Source organism: Muntiacus reevesi, chromosome 9, assembly GCF_963930625.1.
Source record: "Muntiacus reevesi chromosome 9, mMunRee1.1, whole genome shotgun sequence".
Classification (NCBI taxonomy): domain Eukaryota; kingdom Metazoa; phylum Chordata; class Mammalia; order Artiodactyla; family Cervidae; genus Muntiacus; species Muntiacus reevesi.
In genome coordinates, this window is record NC_089257.1 from 12,435,917 (window position 1) to 12,452,427 (window position 16,511).

The window sequence follows — 16,511 nt, forward strand, 5'->3', positions numbered from 1 at the left end:
TCACCTTAAAATATTGCAAAAAGAATAACCTACAGTCATTGGTATGATGGGATTGCAGAGTCACTTCTTTTGAGAATAAGCCTAAATCTGAATACTGTTAATACTAATGAAATGAAAAACCATGTGTGTGTGCCCAGTCGTGTCTGACTCATGGACGTTAGCCAGCCAGGCTCCTCTGTCCATGGGGCGTTCCAGGTAAGACACTGGAGTGGGGTGCCATTTCCTCCTCCAGGGGATCTTCCGACCCACGGATCCAACCCTTGCCTCCCACATCCCTGCATTGGCAGGAGGATTCTTTGCTCCTGCGCTGCCGCGTGGGAAGCCCATTTTAAGAGCTAAAATTTACTCACTTCGCACATACAGCATGAAAGGCACTTCTTATAGCACTTAAGGTGGACAGACTTAGAGATCGCCTTTCCAAATGTTCTGACTAATGGGGAAATTCTTGCCTCTATGAAAAGAGCTCATTTCTATAAAATATGAATTGAGGTCAGGGGGTTCAGCACTAGTTCATGAGCTATTTTGCTTCACCCCACACTAATCATGAAACAGGAAGAGGATTTAAGCTCTCACTTTCAGTTTCCATATCTGAAAATGAAGACGATAGCTTATCACCAGCTGATAGGGTTGATGGAAAGATGATCTGAGATAAAGTAGTAGAAAAATTTAAAAAATCAAACTGTTTCTTTTAACAAGCCAGAAACCGGTTTTTAGTTCTACAAAATTTTCTTGATTTTTTTCTTCTCCTGTTTTGCATTTAGATATTAGGAGAGACTTGACAAATATGTTTTATGAATTATTTTAATGTATTTTTAATCATCCCATGCATATTTCAGAAAGAGCAAGACTATCTATGTTTCTAAGGGTTTTTCTCCCTTTAATTCCCAAATATTACATAGTAATTGAAAGAAAACTAGAAGTCATAGTAAGAGAACAAAATAAAATATAATTGTCCTGAACAGTTGATATAGAGATGGTCAGAATTTAAAATTACCTTTCATACTACCCCTTCTGAAATTATTTTTTTAATTTATTGTTTTCTATTAATTAACAATTTTCAAAGAATCAGCATATTTGTTTAAAGTATTTCAATAATTAAAAAAAATTTGTGCTCAAATAGCTCTGCGTTTATTTTCTTTTATTAAAAATAGATAAGAAATTATTCAATTATATTAGATTTTAAATAAAATGCCATCTTTCTATCTTTCCAAACCCCACAGAATTTCATACTTTGGAAATTCTGCAGAGAACAAATCACTTCATTCTGAAACCAGAATTTGCATGGAGAGTCACCTTTGAATGTGTCCAACACAAGATCAGGGTGGATCAGAATCAGTTCCAAACATCTGCTTGATTATTTCTAAGAGAGACAAGAAGACTCAGACTGTGTGCTCTAGGGGGTTTTATTGTTAGAAAAAAAAAATTATTTCTCTACCATGGCAAAAGGCAATTATTCTGCAGTGGCTGAGTTTATCCTCTTGGGACTCACAGACAATCCAGAACTTCAAGCCACTCTCTTTGGTGTATTTCTAGTAATCTATTTAGCTAGTGTCCTGGGTAATCTTGGTTTGATTGTGCTAATTCTAATCAGCTCACAGCTTCACACACCCATGTATTTTTTTCTCAGCCATCTGGCTTTTATTGATTTTTCTTTTACTTCATCTGTCACCCCAAACACCTTGGTGAATTTTCTGTGTGAAGTTAAAAGTATAGCATTTTATGCATGTGCTGTTCAGGTGTGCTGTTTCATCACGTTTGTAGTTTGCGAACAGTACTTGCTTTCAATCATGGCCTATGATAGGTGTGTTGCCATCTGCAACCCTTTACTCTATGCCATCCTCATGCCTAAAAACTCTGCGATCGGGTCATTGCTAGCACATATGTTTATGGATTCGTTGTGGGTCTTGCACAGACAGTCGCAACATTCCTCTTGTCTTTCTGTGGCTCCAGTAGGGTCACCCACTTCTATTGTGATGATGTTCCCTTGGTCGCGCTGGCTCGCTCTGACACTCAAGTCAAAGAGCTGATGCTGTTAATCATCGCTGGGTTCAACACGCTCTGCTCTCTACTGATCGTGATCATTTCTTATATCTTCATTCTCTTTGCCATTCTGGGGATCCGTTCTGCTGAAGGAAGGCAAAAAGCCTTTTCTACCTGTGTTTCCCATCTCACCTCCATCACCATATTTTACACAACAATCATTTTTATGTACCTCCTGCCCAATTCAAGTCATTCTCTGAACACAGATAAATTTGCTTCGGTGTTCTATGTGGTGGTGATTCCCATGTTAAACCCATTGATCTATAGTTTGAGGAATCAGGAAGTAAAGAATGCACTGAAGAGAATTATAGAAAAGTTGCATTTGGCTATCAAATAACTGAAAAATCAAGGACAGGGAAGAATCAGAGGACTTGGAGTTGTGGCTTATCTAGAGTCAAAATGCTGATAAATGATAGAGCCAAATTCCTCACTTCCAGTGTTCTTATTTACTCAATATGTTTTACTCACTCTGTCATTCTTTGTGATTTACACGTGAATGGCATTTTGTTAATTTTGAGATGTTAAATTGTAAAAGGAGAAAGAGACAGACAAACAAGGAAAGACAGAGAGAGAAACAGAGATAGAGATATCTTAACCTGTTTGAAAACACATCTTTATAATTAAAGAAATGGAACACCGGGCATAGTGACTTTGTCTGAATTCTGTGTCATATGGGTCATGCTAAGATAGACCAACATTTGGTATCTTATATTTCAAGTTTGCTGCATAGATAATCTGGAAAATAAGGCAAAGTTTATTTATTTATTTTTTCCATTTATTTTTATTAGTTGGAGTCTAATTACTGTACAATATTGTAGTGGTTTTTGCCATACATTGACATGAATCAGCCATGGATTTACATGTGTTCCCCATCCCGATCCCCCCTCCCACCTCCCTCTCTACCCGATCCCTCTGGGTCTTCCCAGTGCACCAGCCCCGAGCACTTGTCTCATGCATCCAACCTGGGCTGGTGATCTGTTTCACCCTTGAGAGTATACTTGTTTCAATGCTGTTCTCTCAGAACGTCTCACCCTCGCCTTCTCCCACAGAGTCCCAAAGTCTGTTCTGTACATCTGTGTCTCTTTTTCTGTTTTGCATATAGGGTTATCGTTACCATCTTTTTAAATTCCATATATATGCGTTAGTATACTGTATTAGTCTTTATCTTTCTGGCTAACTTCACTCTGTATAATGGCCTCCAGTTTCATCCATCTCATTAGAACTGATTCAAATGAATTCTTTTCAATGGCTAAGTAATATTCCATGGTGTATATGTACCACAGCTTCCTTATCCATTTGTCTGCTGATGAGCATCTAGGTTGCTTAAGGCAAAGCTTAATAGCAAGATTTTTTTTTCCCCAACACTCTGAATAGTCTTCCTAACACTCCTCTTCTTTCGTTCAGCTCAAAGAGTAGCACCATCAGAGCCACCTTGACATTGAGCCCTTGGTAACACCGATCCTGACACTGTGTCAGTTTAGTCCACTGGAGCTCTTTCCTGCCATATAAACTCCTTGCTTGTTCTGTATCAGTTGTGATTAAGAACACGGACTCTTCCTTCACACAGTTTGGCTAACAATTTTAGTTTTTCCAAATAATAGCTGTTATCTTGGGTAAATTATTATATTTCACATCTCTTTTTCTTGTTTTCTTCATCTATAATAGTAATAGTTCCTTTGTCCTGGACTGATTGTGAAGATTAAATAAGATTATGACTATAAAAGGCTTACATAATTAGTAGTACATGCCAAGCGCTTCATGAGCGCTGACTATTACACCTAATTAGTAACATAATTTTCAGCATTGCTATTGCATGCATAGCCCTTTTAGAAAGAGTTGGCAACGTGATTTGCTTTATTTTAAAATCAACAAAATGAAAATATAAAAGCTAACTAGTTATTGTATTGTCATCATTAAAACAATTTCATTCCTTTTCATTTTTGTTTCAAATTGATATAAATTACTTGTTTAAACTGTGCATATTTGCAGTGCTCAATTTGATAAGTTTTGAAACATCACCACAGTGAAAATGCTGAACGAGTTTGTCCCTTCCCCCGAGGTTCCTCCTGCACTGACCCTGGGCAGCCACCAATCTGGTTCCTGTCACTATGGATTGCTTTGCGATTCTTAAATGCATGCTGCATGCTAAGTTGCTTCAGTCATGTCTAACTGCTTATTTCCTACAGTTTTATATAAGTGGAATCAACAATACAAACTGTTTAAGACAAAGAAATTTCATATCTCAGAAATGCAAACAGCTTCATGTTGAACATTTGGCATAATTATTCTCTGAAAGTGCATTGCCCACGCCACTGGGATGCCGTGCAGCGCCCACACCACTGAGCTTTCTAAGGCCACTCCACCTCCCACGCATGCGTGCATGCTGTCACTTCAGTCATGTCTTTGTGACCCTATGAACTATAGCCCGCCAGGCCCTCTGTCCATGGGATTCTCCAGGCAAGAACACTGGAGTGGGGTGCCATGCCCTCCTCCAGGGGATCTTCCTGACCCAGGGATGGAAGAGGGGCCCAGGCTTCTCCTGCATTGGCAGGCAGGTTGTTTACCACCAGCACAAACTGGGAAGCCCATCCTGCCTCCCACTGCCCCTAAATCTCATCGCAATTGCTTTTATTAATTGTGCTGGGGTATAGTTGCTTTGTAATATTGCATTAGTTTCCTGCCAAACAGCAAAGTGAATTAGTTACACACATATCTATGCTCACTCTTTTTCCGATTCACTTCCCATTTGGGGGCCACAGAGCACTGAGGAGAGGCCCCTGTGCCCTATAGCAGGTTCCCCCAGGTATCTGTTTTACACACAGGAGTGTGTGTAGGTCAGTCCCACCTCCCAATGCACGCATGTATCTTTCCCCCCTTGGCAATCATGTTTCTTTCCTATTTCTGTAATTCCGTTTCTGTTTTGCAAACAAGTTCATCTGTACCATTTTCGTAGATTCCACATAAGGGCCATGATACATCTGTCTTTCTCTTTCTGACTTACTTCACTCACTTTGACAGTCTCCAGGTCCATCCCTGTTGCTGTTAATAGCATGGCTTCATTCTTTTTCAAGGCTGAGTAATAATCCATTGTGCGTATGTACCGCACCTTCTTTATCCCTTCCTCTGCTGATGGACATTTAAGTTGCTTCCGTGTCCAGGCTATTGCAAATCATGCTACAGTGCATACTGGGGTGCATGTATTCTTAGAATCTACACTTTTCTTCAGATATATGTCCAGGTGGGCTTCCCCAGTAACTCAGCTGGTAAAGTTGCCCAGGAGACCTGGTTTCGATCCCTGGGTGGGGAAGATCACTGGAAGGAGGGCACGGCGACCCACCCCAGTATGCTTGCCTGGAGAATCCCCACGGACAGAGGAGCCGGGTGGGTCACGGTCCACAGGTTTGCAAAGAATCGGACGTGAATGAGCAACTAGGCACACACCCGGCAGCTGCAGTTTTATTTACTTTAAGGAACTTGCATGCTGTTCCCCACAGAGCTTATACCAGCTCACATCCCCACCGGCAGCACAGGCGGGCTCTTTCTTCTCCACACCCTCTCTAGCATGCACTGCCTGTAGATATTTTGAAGATGGACAGACATTTCTCCAAAGAAGACACATAGATAGTTAAAAAAATATGCTCAATATCACTAATTGTTAGTGAAATGCAAATCAAAACTACAGTTGGGTACCAATGACAACCCACTCAAGTATGCTTGCCTGGAGAATTCCATGGACAGAAGAGTCTGGCAGGCTACAGTCCGTGGGGTCTTAAAGAGTTGGACACAACTGAGCAACTGTCACTCACTCACTCACTTACCTAAATTGACCATTTTAAACTTACTTTTGAATTGTCATTTTAAATTTAGCTTTTCTTTGTTTTGTGAGCATATTTGAAACTGAATTTTTTTGGTTCTACCATTCCTGCTATTAAAATAAGCATATATTTTCTTGAAACAAAATTTAAGCTATTTTTGTTGCATTTAGTAAGGATTGCATTAATAAAACATTAATTTATTTAGTTCCAAACTTTTTAAAGTTAAAACAGAGATAAAACCAGTTGAATCTTCTGTGTGTCTGATGCTGGATGAAACTCTTTAAATGAATGGTATCAGCTAATTTTTATAACACTCTACTGAGACGGGTATTTAAAAAATTAAAAAGTCCAAAACAGTTTATGTAGTTCTTTAATAAGCATGTGACTAATAACTAGAGAAAAAAAGGAATTTAAATTTGTTAAAACAGATTTTTAGTGACTATTCTAAACATTTTTAACTATGGAATCAGAGAAGATTCTCAAGAGTCCCTTGGCCTGCAGGGCAATCAAACCAGTCAATCCAAAAGGAAAATATCAGTCCTGAATATTCACTGGAAGGACTGATGCTGAAGCTGAAGCTCCAATACTTTGTCCACCTGATGCAAAGAGACGACTCATTGAAAAGACCCTGATGCTGGGAAAGTTTGAGGGCAGGAGGAGAGGCGGATGAGAGAGGATGAGATGGTTGGATGGCATCACCGACCTGATGGTCATGAGTCTGCATAAGCTCCAGGAGTTGGTGATGGGCAGGGAAGCCTGGGGTGCTGCAGTTTATGGGGTCACAAAGAGTTGGACAGGACTGAGCGACTGAACTGAACTGCTTTTGAACACTGAACCAAATTCATTTAAAAACTAAATTTAAATTATTTGCTTAGTTGGAAAAATAATTTGAAAGATAGATGGAGCCTGAATCTGGCACAATGAATGAATCTTTCATGGGGTTCACATATTCTGGAAAAGAAAATGGAGGGAAAAGTGACCACACTTGGGGCAAAAGCTCTTTTCCTTTATCATTTCTTTGCCTTCCAGTGATGTTAATTTCAGAAGTTTCTGAGAATATTCCATCATCTCCCAAAAGCTAGATTCTTAATAGTTTCTAAAAGGTCTAACCATATTTCACTTCTACACTTTGGTGTTACTTGGTCCCTTTGCTGTTACATAACTGCTCTGGCTTAGAATATAAGGAAAGGACTTTAACAGCTCTGAGGTACAAGTTTTTCATGTAAGTTGAGATATTCAGGAGAAATGAACTCTAATGGTCCTCAGCCTGGGTATTACTTATATAATAAAATATCAACATCTTATGCTTAATTTAATTATCTAAAAACCAAATTAAGTGACAAGAAGGTCTGAGGGAAAAAAAATCAGTCTGTAAATATATAATCACTAACGGTTTTTCTTCATAGATAACACTGTAATGTTACTATGAAGCAGTCAAACTATATTAAAATGTGGGCTTCTCTGAACTAATATGCAAATAAAAAAATATAATTGAGGGAATATGAGGTACTTATAGGTAAGCAACAAAAAATTAAACTCATCAGAATATTTACATTCTAAACATATTCTTGTAAATCTAGTATTTCTACAACAATTTATTTTGTTAAATTAATAAATCATACTTTCAAAACAATTTAACTTCATATGTTTTCTACTTATCATTTTCAAAAGGGTAAAATGGGTTAAAGCTCACTTTCTTTATTTTGTAAATCCTGATGTTCACATTGTTAAACTTAAATGCATACGACTTATTTCTTAGCATTGGTAAAAGGATTAAATGAGTTGATAAAATTCAAAATTAGGCTACGCAATAGCAAGCCCTCAATAAATATCAGGTATTTTTCTTCTTTTTCTTTGTTGCTAGTAAATAAATTGTATAAGTGAGTGATGGTCTTTGTTTAAATATATCACATAAAAATAAGTAGTAAAGAAAGTGTGCTGTCCTTTTTAAAATGATTCAATTGTCACTCAAGAAACTGAAAAGAATTGAGAGGAGCTTGCTTTCTATACCAAAGGATCTGTTTTCTTCCTCAGGTTAGGGTAATTTTCTGCTTTTTAAAAAATACATATACAAATATATTATTTTTGAAATTATTTCCATTATAGGTTACTACAAGATATTGAGTATAGTTCCCTGCTACACAGTAAACCTTTGTTGCATGTCTATTTTTTAATTAGAAATTTAACATTCTATTCAGAGTAAGTCAAACAAGTAGAATCAAATGTCATACATTTTTTAGTTAGGCAAAAACTCATAATTTTTCTAAAATGCATATATTATATATATATTATTTATATAAGTGTATACAAAAGCTTTTCTATTACATTTGAAAAAGGTTTAAGAAAGAACATCAAAAAAAAGAAGAGATGGAGAAATTGGAAAACATAAACTAAATGAAATGGGAGCACTGATTATGAAATAGAAAAAATGAAACAAACTAGGTAAAAGTAAGAGATCACCATATAGTCCAGTTGTTTTTAAATATGAGTGCTCATTAGAAACAAATCTGGAACTATGGAAAAAAAAACATACCTCTATACCATTACTTCTTCACATGCATTTTCTGCCCCATCTCTCTCTCTTCTCTTTCAAGGACCCCTTTAATGTGAATCTTATTATACTTGATCTTTACATGAACATTGATTCCCTCTCATGTGTATATATATATATATATATACATATATACATGATTTAAATATATATATTTAAATTTCAGTTATTGTATTCAGGTTTTGCTGGTTTTTTCTTATATTTTCTGTCTCTGTTGATGTTTCTCGCTGAATCTCTCCATTCATTTTCTGAGTTTGGTGAGCCTCCTTTGATCATTTTTTTGAACTCTTTATCAGGTAAACACTTACCTAGAGACCATTTCATTAGGGTTTGTTCTGGGGTTTTATTTTGCTCTTTTGTTTGGAACTCACTCCTTTGTCTCCTCATTATGTTTGACTTTTGATTTCTGTTTCTACTAATCAAGCAAAACCTCTCTCTCTCCTTGTCTTGAAGGAGTATCTCTGTGCGGATGACTCTCTTTGTCTACTGCTTGTAACTGGTGACTCTGGCTGGTTGACTCCAGCTAGAGTGAGTGTAGGCCTGCGATGGACCTGGGGAAGTGCTGCTTCTAAGACTGCATAAGAATGTGGATTTTGACATTTTAGCTGAGGGAATGACATTTCAAGTACAGTTTTAGAGATTGCACAGAATTTTATGTGTCTGTTTAGGAAGAAGCTGAATAACATAACAATTGATTACACGTGAATTTTTTCTTGAATTTCCCTGAGAAAAGTCAGGATTGCTTTAAGAAATGATTGCTAATAGTAAGGGATTAAAATTGTGTAGGCATGAAAACTCCAGTTAGTGTTTCAACATTGCTATTGTAAATAATTATTGGATGCAAAAAGGTAAAGTGAAACTCCAAAACAGCAGAGTTCCTCAACTGAGACATTAAGATTCTTTGGGTTTGAACTTATTTACCTGTGAAAGAGAAACTTCCTATGTTGTTTCTATGTGTTTTGTATGTGATATGTGAGAATATATGTGAATACCCATCATATAAATATGTACTCACAAGGCATAGTGCAGTGAATAGAAGCACCATGTTCTCTGTCAAACCTGATTTAGAAATCTGAGAATTCATTCAGCTCACAAGGTTGCAAACACACCTCATGGCAACATGCATGGGTTCCTTACAAATTAAGTGCAGAAGAGGGAATAATTCCCTTGTACAATGCACCTCAAGGCTTCCCTATTGGCTCAGGGATAGAGAATTCAGCTGCCAATGCAGGAGACTCAGGCTTGATCTCTGATTGGGATGATCCCCCGGAGAAGGAAATGGCAACCCACTCCAGTATTCTTACCCGGAAAAAGCTATGGACAGAGGAGCCTGGTGGGCTAGAGTCCATAGGGTCACAAAAAAGTCAGACATGACTTAGCAACTCAACAACAACAACATTACAAACCTCAAACTGTATTTTATATAATGACTGTAACTACCAAAATCACCTTCCAAAATGGTAAAATGATAATATTAGATCAGTAATTTAATTAATTTTTATGAGCTGTCAAAATAATAAAAAAAAAAAGCTTAGAATCACTAATTTTTAAATTTCATGTCAAAAATAAATAAATAAATAAATAAATAAATTTCATGTATTGATCCTATAAGGGTGATTGAATAGATGACATTGTAGCCTAAGATTATTTCTATTTGAATTTATATAGGAATTTATTCATTTTTAAAATATAATTTCTTGTAAACCATGTTTTCCAATTATATTTAAAAATCTGATAATGACACATTTAAGTATAGATAACCTATAACTAGGTTCCCCTGCTGGTTCAGTGGTAAGGGATCTGCCTGTTAATGCCGGGGACCTGAGTTCAATCCCTGGATCAGGAAGAACCCCGGGAGAAAGAAGTGGCAACCCACTCCAGTACGCTTGCTTGGGAAATCCCATGGACAGAGGAAACTGGTAGGACCCCTACAGTCCATGGGGTCACAAAGAATCTGACCAAACTTAGCAAACTAAATAACAATAATACAATGATCTATAATTAGGGCTTCCCAGCTGACTCTGGTGGTAAAGATTCTGCCTGCAGTGGTGGAGACACAGAAGAGGCAAATTCAAGCCCTGCGTTGGAAAGATCCCCTGGAGTAGGAAGTGGCAGCCCACTCCAGAATTCGGCCCTGGAGAAACCAATGGACTTCAAAGCCTGGTAGGGTACAGCCCAAAGTGTTGCAAAGAATTGGGCACGACTGAGAGACTAAGAGTGCAATGTATAGTACGCTTTACTCTACTTCCAAAGTGTTAGAAATAAACTTTAAATAGACTTGAATTTGAGCTTAGAATATTCTTATTATTAGTTATGCAAACTTAGACAATTTATAAATTATTGAGACCTACAAGTGAAACCTTACACTCCAGTAGAAATGATATATAGGATTAAGTGGAACTATGTGACTAAAATCCTGGAAGGTAGTAGAAATCTAACTAAGCTTTGTCTTTCTTTTTTTTTTTTGTCCCCCTCCCACCTCCCTCTCCACCCGACTCCTCTGGGTCCTCCCAGTGCACCAGGCCCGAGCACTTGACTCATGCATCCCACCTGGGCTGGTGGTCTGTTTCACCATAGATAATATACATGCTGTTCTTTCAAAACTTCCCACCCTCACCTTCTCCCACAGAGTTCAAAAGTCTGTTCTGTACTTCTGTGTCTCTTTTTCTGTTTTGCATATAGGGTTATCGCTACCATCTATCTAAATTCCGTATATATGTGTTAGTATACTGTAATGTTCTTTATCTTTCTGGCTTACTTCACTCTGTATAATGGGCTCCAGTTTCATCCATCTCATTAGAACTGATTCAAATGAATTCTTTTTAACGGCTGAATAATATTCCATGGTGTATATGTACCACGGCTTCCTTATCCATTCATCTGCTGATGGGCATCTGGGTTGCTTCCATGTCCTGGCTATTATAAACAGTGCTGCGATGAACATTTGGGTGCACATGTCTCTTTCAGATCTGGATTCCTCAGTGTGTATGCCCAGAAGTGGTATTGCTGGGTCATATGGCAGTTCTATTTCCAGTTTTTTAAGAAATCTCCACACCGTTTTCCATAGTGGCTGTACTAGTTTGCATTCCCACCAACAGTGTAAGAGGGTTCCCTTTTCTCCACACCCTCTCCAGCATTTATTGCTTGTAGACTTTTGGATAGCAGCCATCCTGACTGGCGTGTAATGGTACCTCATTGTGGTTTTGATTTGCATTTCTCTGACGATGAGTGATGTTGAGCATCTTTTCATGTGTTTGTTAGCCATCTGTATGTCTTCTTTGGAGAAATGTCTGTTTAGTTCTTTGGCCCATTTTTTGATTGGGTCGTTTATTTTTCTGGAATTGAGCTTCAGGAGTTGCTTGTATATTTTTGAGATTAATCCTTTGTCTGTTTCCTCATTTGTTATTATTTTCTCCCAATCTGAGGGCTGTATTTTCACCTTACTTATAGTTTCCTTTGTTGTGCAAAAGCATTTAATTTTCATTAGGTCCCATTTGTTTATTTTTGCTTTTATTTCCAATATTCTGGGAGGTGGGTCATAGAAGATCTTGCTGTGATTTATGTCGGAGAGTGTTTTGCCTATGTTCTCCTCTAGGAGTTTTATAGTTTCTGGTCTTACATTTAGATCTTTAATCCATTTTGAGTTTATTTTTGTGTATGGTGTTAGGAAGTGTTCTAGTTTCATTCTTTTACAGGTGGTTGACCAGTTTTCCCAGCACCACTTGTTAAAAGATAAAAACCATATGATTATCTCAATAGATGCAGAGAAAGCCTTTGACAAAATTCAACACTCATTTATGATTAAAACTCTCCAGAAAGCAGGAATAGAAGGAACATACCTCAACATAATAAAAGCTATATATGACAAACCCACAGCAAGTATCACCCTCAATGGTGAAAAATTGAAAGCATTTCCTCTGAAATCAGGAACAAGACAAGGATGCCCACTCTCACCACTACTATTCAACATAGTGTTGGAAGTTTTGGCCACAGCAATCAGAGCAGAAAAAGACATAAAAGGAATCCAGATAGGAAAAGAAGAAGTGAAACTCTCGATGTTTGCAGATGACATGATCCTCTACATAGAAAACCCTAAAGACTCTTCCAGAAAATTACTAGAGCTAATTAATGAATATAGTAAAGTTGCAGGATATAAAATTAACACACAGAAATCCCTTGCATTCCTATACACTAACAATGAAAAAACAGAAAGAGAAATTAAGGAAACAATACCATTCACCATTGCAACAAAAAGAATAAAATACTTAGGAGTATATCTACCTAAAGAAACAAAAGACCTATACATAGAAAACTGTAAAACACTGATGAAAGATATCAAAGAGGACACAAACAGATGGAGAAACATACCGTGTTCATGGATTGGAAGGATCAATATTGTCAAAATGGCTATTCTACCCAAAGCAATCTATAGATTCAATGCAATCCCTATCAAGCTACCAATGGTATTTTTCACAGAACTAGAGCAAATAATTTCACAATTTGTATGGAAATACAAAAAACCTCGAATAGCCAAAGTAATCTTGAGAAAGAAGAATGGAACTGGAGGAATCAACCTGCCTGACTTCAGACTCTACTACAAAGCCACAGTCATCAAGACAGTATGGTACTGGCACAAAGACAGAAATATAGATCAATGGAACAGAATAGAAAGCCCAGAGATAAATCCACGAACCTATGGACACCTCATCTTTGACAAAGGAGGCAAGGATATACAATGGAAAAAAGCTTTGTCTTTCTTATCTAAGACTGATAAACTTTTGAGAACTTAACTGATTGATTTTTAGTTACACATAAAAGCATTTATATAAATACACATAGAACTCACGGACTTCCCAGGTGGCGCTAGTGGTAAAGAATCTGCCTGCAAGAGACATATGAGATGCAGGTTTGATTTCTGGGTGGGAAAGATCCCCTGGAGGGCATGGCAATCCACTCAGTATTCTTGCCCAATAAACCCCATGAACAGAGGAGCCTGGCAGGCTGTAGTCCGTGGAGTCACAAAGAGTCTAACATGACTGAAGTGACGTAGCAGGCATAGCACTTACTACAACAGAATACTGTTCTAAGACTTTCATAAACAGTAACCTGTTTAACCTGCAAGACCAATCAACCATTCAGTTCTCATTATTTTGTAAAGTCGGAAAGAGAGTCATGCAGAGTTCAGGTCAATTGTCCCAAGTTTCACAGCTAATAAAAGTAGAAGATACAATTCAAACTCAGGCAGTCTTGGTCTTAGAGTCCTGAGTTCTAAGAAAAAGATGCTACTACCTTTGTTTGGGATACATGTATATGTGTTTGGGAGTGTATCTGTGTTCGTATTTGAAGATGATTTCATCGTCTTCAAATGCTACTATGTCTTGAACAGGACTCAGAATCAAACTGACTTTCCAGAATTGACCTGGGTCCTTGTATTACTTATCAGAGTCTGTTGAAGTAACAATCACATTTTCAGTCTACTGGTAAAGAAATCACAAGCAATGTCAAAAAGGGAAAGACTGACTTATTTTTCTTCTTGCATTTAATGTAATATTATTATTATTATTTTCTTAATTTTAGTATCTTTATAGTTTCACAACCTTTCCCCAAGACTTTCTTGGAGGCATCTTTCACCTCTTTGTTTCTTAGACTATAGATGAGTGGGTTCAACATGAGGATCACCACTGTGTAAAACACAGAGGCCATTTTGTCTGTGTCCAGGGAGTGGTTTGACTTGGGCTGCAGGTACATGAAGATCAGCGTGCCATAAAAAATGGCAACAGCCACCATGTGGGAGCCACAGGTAGAAACGGCCTTGCGTCGCCCCTGGGTAGAGCGGATCCTTACGATGGCGGTGATGATGAAGAGGTAGGAGGTGAGGACAACGGAAGACGAACAGATCATATCAAAACCAGCAAAGGCGAAGATCAGAATTTCCTTCATGTGTGTGTCTGAGCATGACAGAGCCAGGAGAGGGAGGTCATCACAGTAGAAATGGTTAATAACATTGGGGCCACAGTAAGTCAGACGGAAGGTGATGATGGTGTGGAACAGGGCAACCAGAAAGCTGTACCCATATGGAACTGCCACTAACCGAATGCAGACTCTCTCTGACATCAGTGTGGAATAGTGCAGGGGACTGCAGATGGCTACATAGCGATCGTAGGCCATGGAAGCTAAGAGGAAACACTCCATGATCATGAAGGTGAGAAAACAGCCCAGTTGTGTTGCACAAGCATAGAAGCCAATAGCATTGTGCTCCACAACAAAGTTCACCATCATCTTTGGAGTGATAGCAGAGGAGTAGCAAAGATCAACAAAGGTCAAGTGACTGAGGAAATAGTACATGGGCGTGTGGAGTCGAGCATCAAGTCTGATCAAGGTTATCAAGCCCAGGTTGCCCAGCACTGTTACCAGATAGATGACCAAAAACACCACGAAGCAGGGGACCTGAAGCTCTGGCCGCTCTGTAATTCCCTTGAGAATGAATTCAGTGACAAAAGTAAGATTCACTTTAGCCATTTAATCTGATGGATTTGGCAGAGTCTGTTGTGAGTTCAAGAATAAAAATGACACCTACGGCCTCTGCCAGTGTTGGGGAAGGTGATCGTCAGCATCTTCTGTCCGTGAGTCATACCATCTTGTGGGCAAAAGGTAGCTGAAGCTCTCCAATGACGTGCCATTCTTGCTCCAGGAAAAGGAATCTATTACTCTCAGAGTAGTCTTCTTGAGCCTTACTTAGCTTTACAAAGAAGTGGTCCTTCTTTGCTTTATGATGTAGAAAATATGGAAGATGCTGATGAAAAATTAAATAGGATATAAAAGAAAGCACTTGAGGCAACTAATAGTAACATTCCAGTGTTTCTGTTGCCACCAAGATTTTGGTGCCCATGTATATGTTACAGGGAAAACTTACTCCATGTTGGATATATTTCTTTTAAATTTAACCTTTGTTTCCTGTTGCATTTGTTCACTGAAAGAATACTGTTCATACATATTGGTCTACTTTGGAAAACCCTGCCCCTCTGCCTAAATATTAAACCAAAGTGCATTTGTTCGGGACCCTGTCCACCTGTGGATGACTACAAGAGGGAAGGAATTAACACATTCTCTGCCCAAGGCTTGCCATTCCAGGAGATGATTGCCTTTTTGATTTACTTCTTCGCCCTCCCCTCATCTTTATTCTATAAAAGAACCTGTCATCTGGACCCCGATTAGATGATTATTTTGAGACATCGCTCTGCTATCTTCTTTCTCTGCTGGCTTTCTGAATAAAGTCAATATTCCTTGCCTCAACACCTAAACTCACAGTTAACTGGCTTGCCTTGCAGTAAGCAGAGTGAGCTTGGCTTAGGTAACACATGTGGTGGTTAAAAATACATAACAGATAAATGAAAGTACACTTATATTTCCCTGTTTTTCAATTTTGTGTAAGTCCCCAAAGCTTTAAAACATAAAAGTGATCTAGCATGACTTACTTACTTTTATAAAATAAGTACTTGATGCTATGTAGTTAAAAGGCAATTAATCAGATCTATGGAAAAATATAATTTTATTTGCGTAGGAATTAAAGAGACAACATTATTTTCCAATTCAAAAATTTACTACATTTTGTAGTTTGTTTCTGAGAGATAACATTAATTAAGCAGTCTGTTAGATAATTTATTCTAACTGTATGTAGATAAAAACCTTTTCCCATAAACATGTGTCAGTGTATTTCAGGGGCTTAAAATATCCAAAGTACTTACCTTGAGTTGTAAATGAAGTTTTGTGGAAGCATGTATAGTAGCTCTTGATGAATGCTTCAGAATAATTACTTGTATTTTTGACAGCTCTGGAAAAATAAGACTAGTTTGTCTAAGTCCAATGTTAGCCTATTTGGATTTTATTTTTGATCCTGTCTTTATTTCCCACATAGTGGGACCGTTAAATATTAACAAAAAAGAAGCCTCAAGACATTGCTGTGTATAATTCCTTCATATTTCAAATTTTATTTATTAATACTATTATTATTTATCCGTTGAAGTTGAGGATCGTCCATACAGATACTGTACATAGTGCAGAACATGAATTCACTTATGGTGTGGCTTCCCTGATAGCTCAGTTGG

General features: G+C 37.9%; 1 protein-coding gene and 1 pseudogene across 1 annotated transcript; one reads left to right on the top strand and one right to left on the bottom strand.

The window, feature by feature from the left end:
* The first annotated feature begins 1,436 nt into the window (after positions 1-1,436).
* LOC136175991 (olfactory receptor 5AL1-like) lies at positions 1,437-2,377 on the top strand (annotated as a pseudogene).
* Positions 2,378-13,965: 11,588 nt separating this feature from the next.
* Positions 13,966-14,925, bottom strand: LOC136174892 (olfactory receptor 8U3-like). The gene has a single exon (XM_065945152.1). It carries the CDS (start codon positions 14,923-14,925, stop codon positions 13,966-13,968), a length of 960 nt encoding a protein of 319 aa, XP_065801224.1.
* Between the last annotated feature and the right edge of the window lie 1,586 nt (positions 14,926-16,511).

Bases quoted from the DNA above. Each gene is read 5' to 3' on its own strand.
- LOC136174892 (XM_065945152.1), bottom strand. From the start codon at position 14,925: ATGGCTAAAGTGAATCTTACTTTTGTCACTGAATTCATTCTCAAGGGA.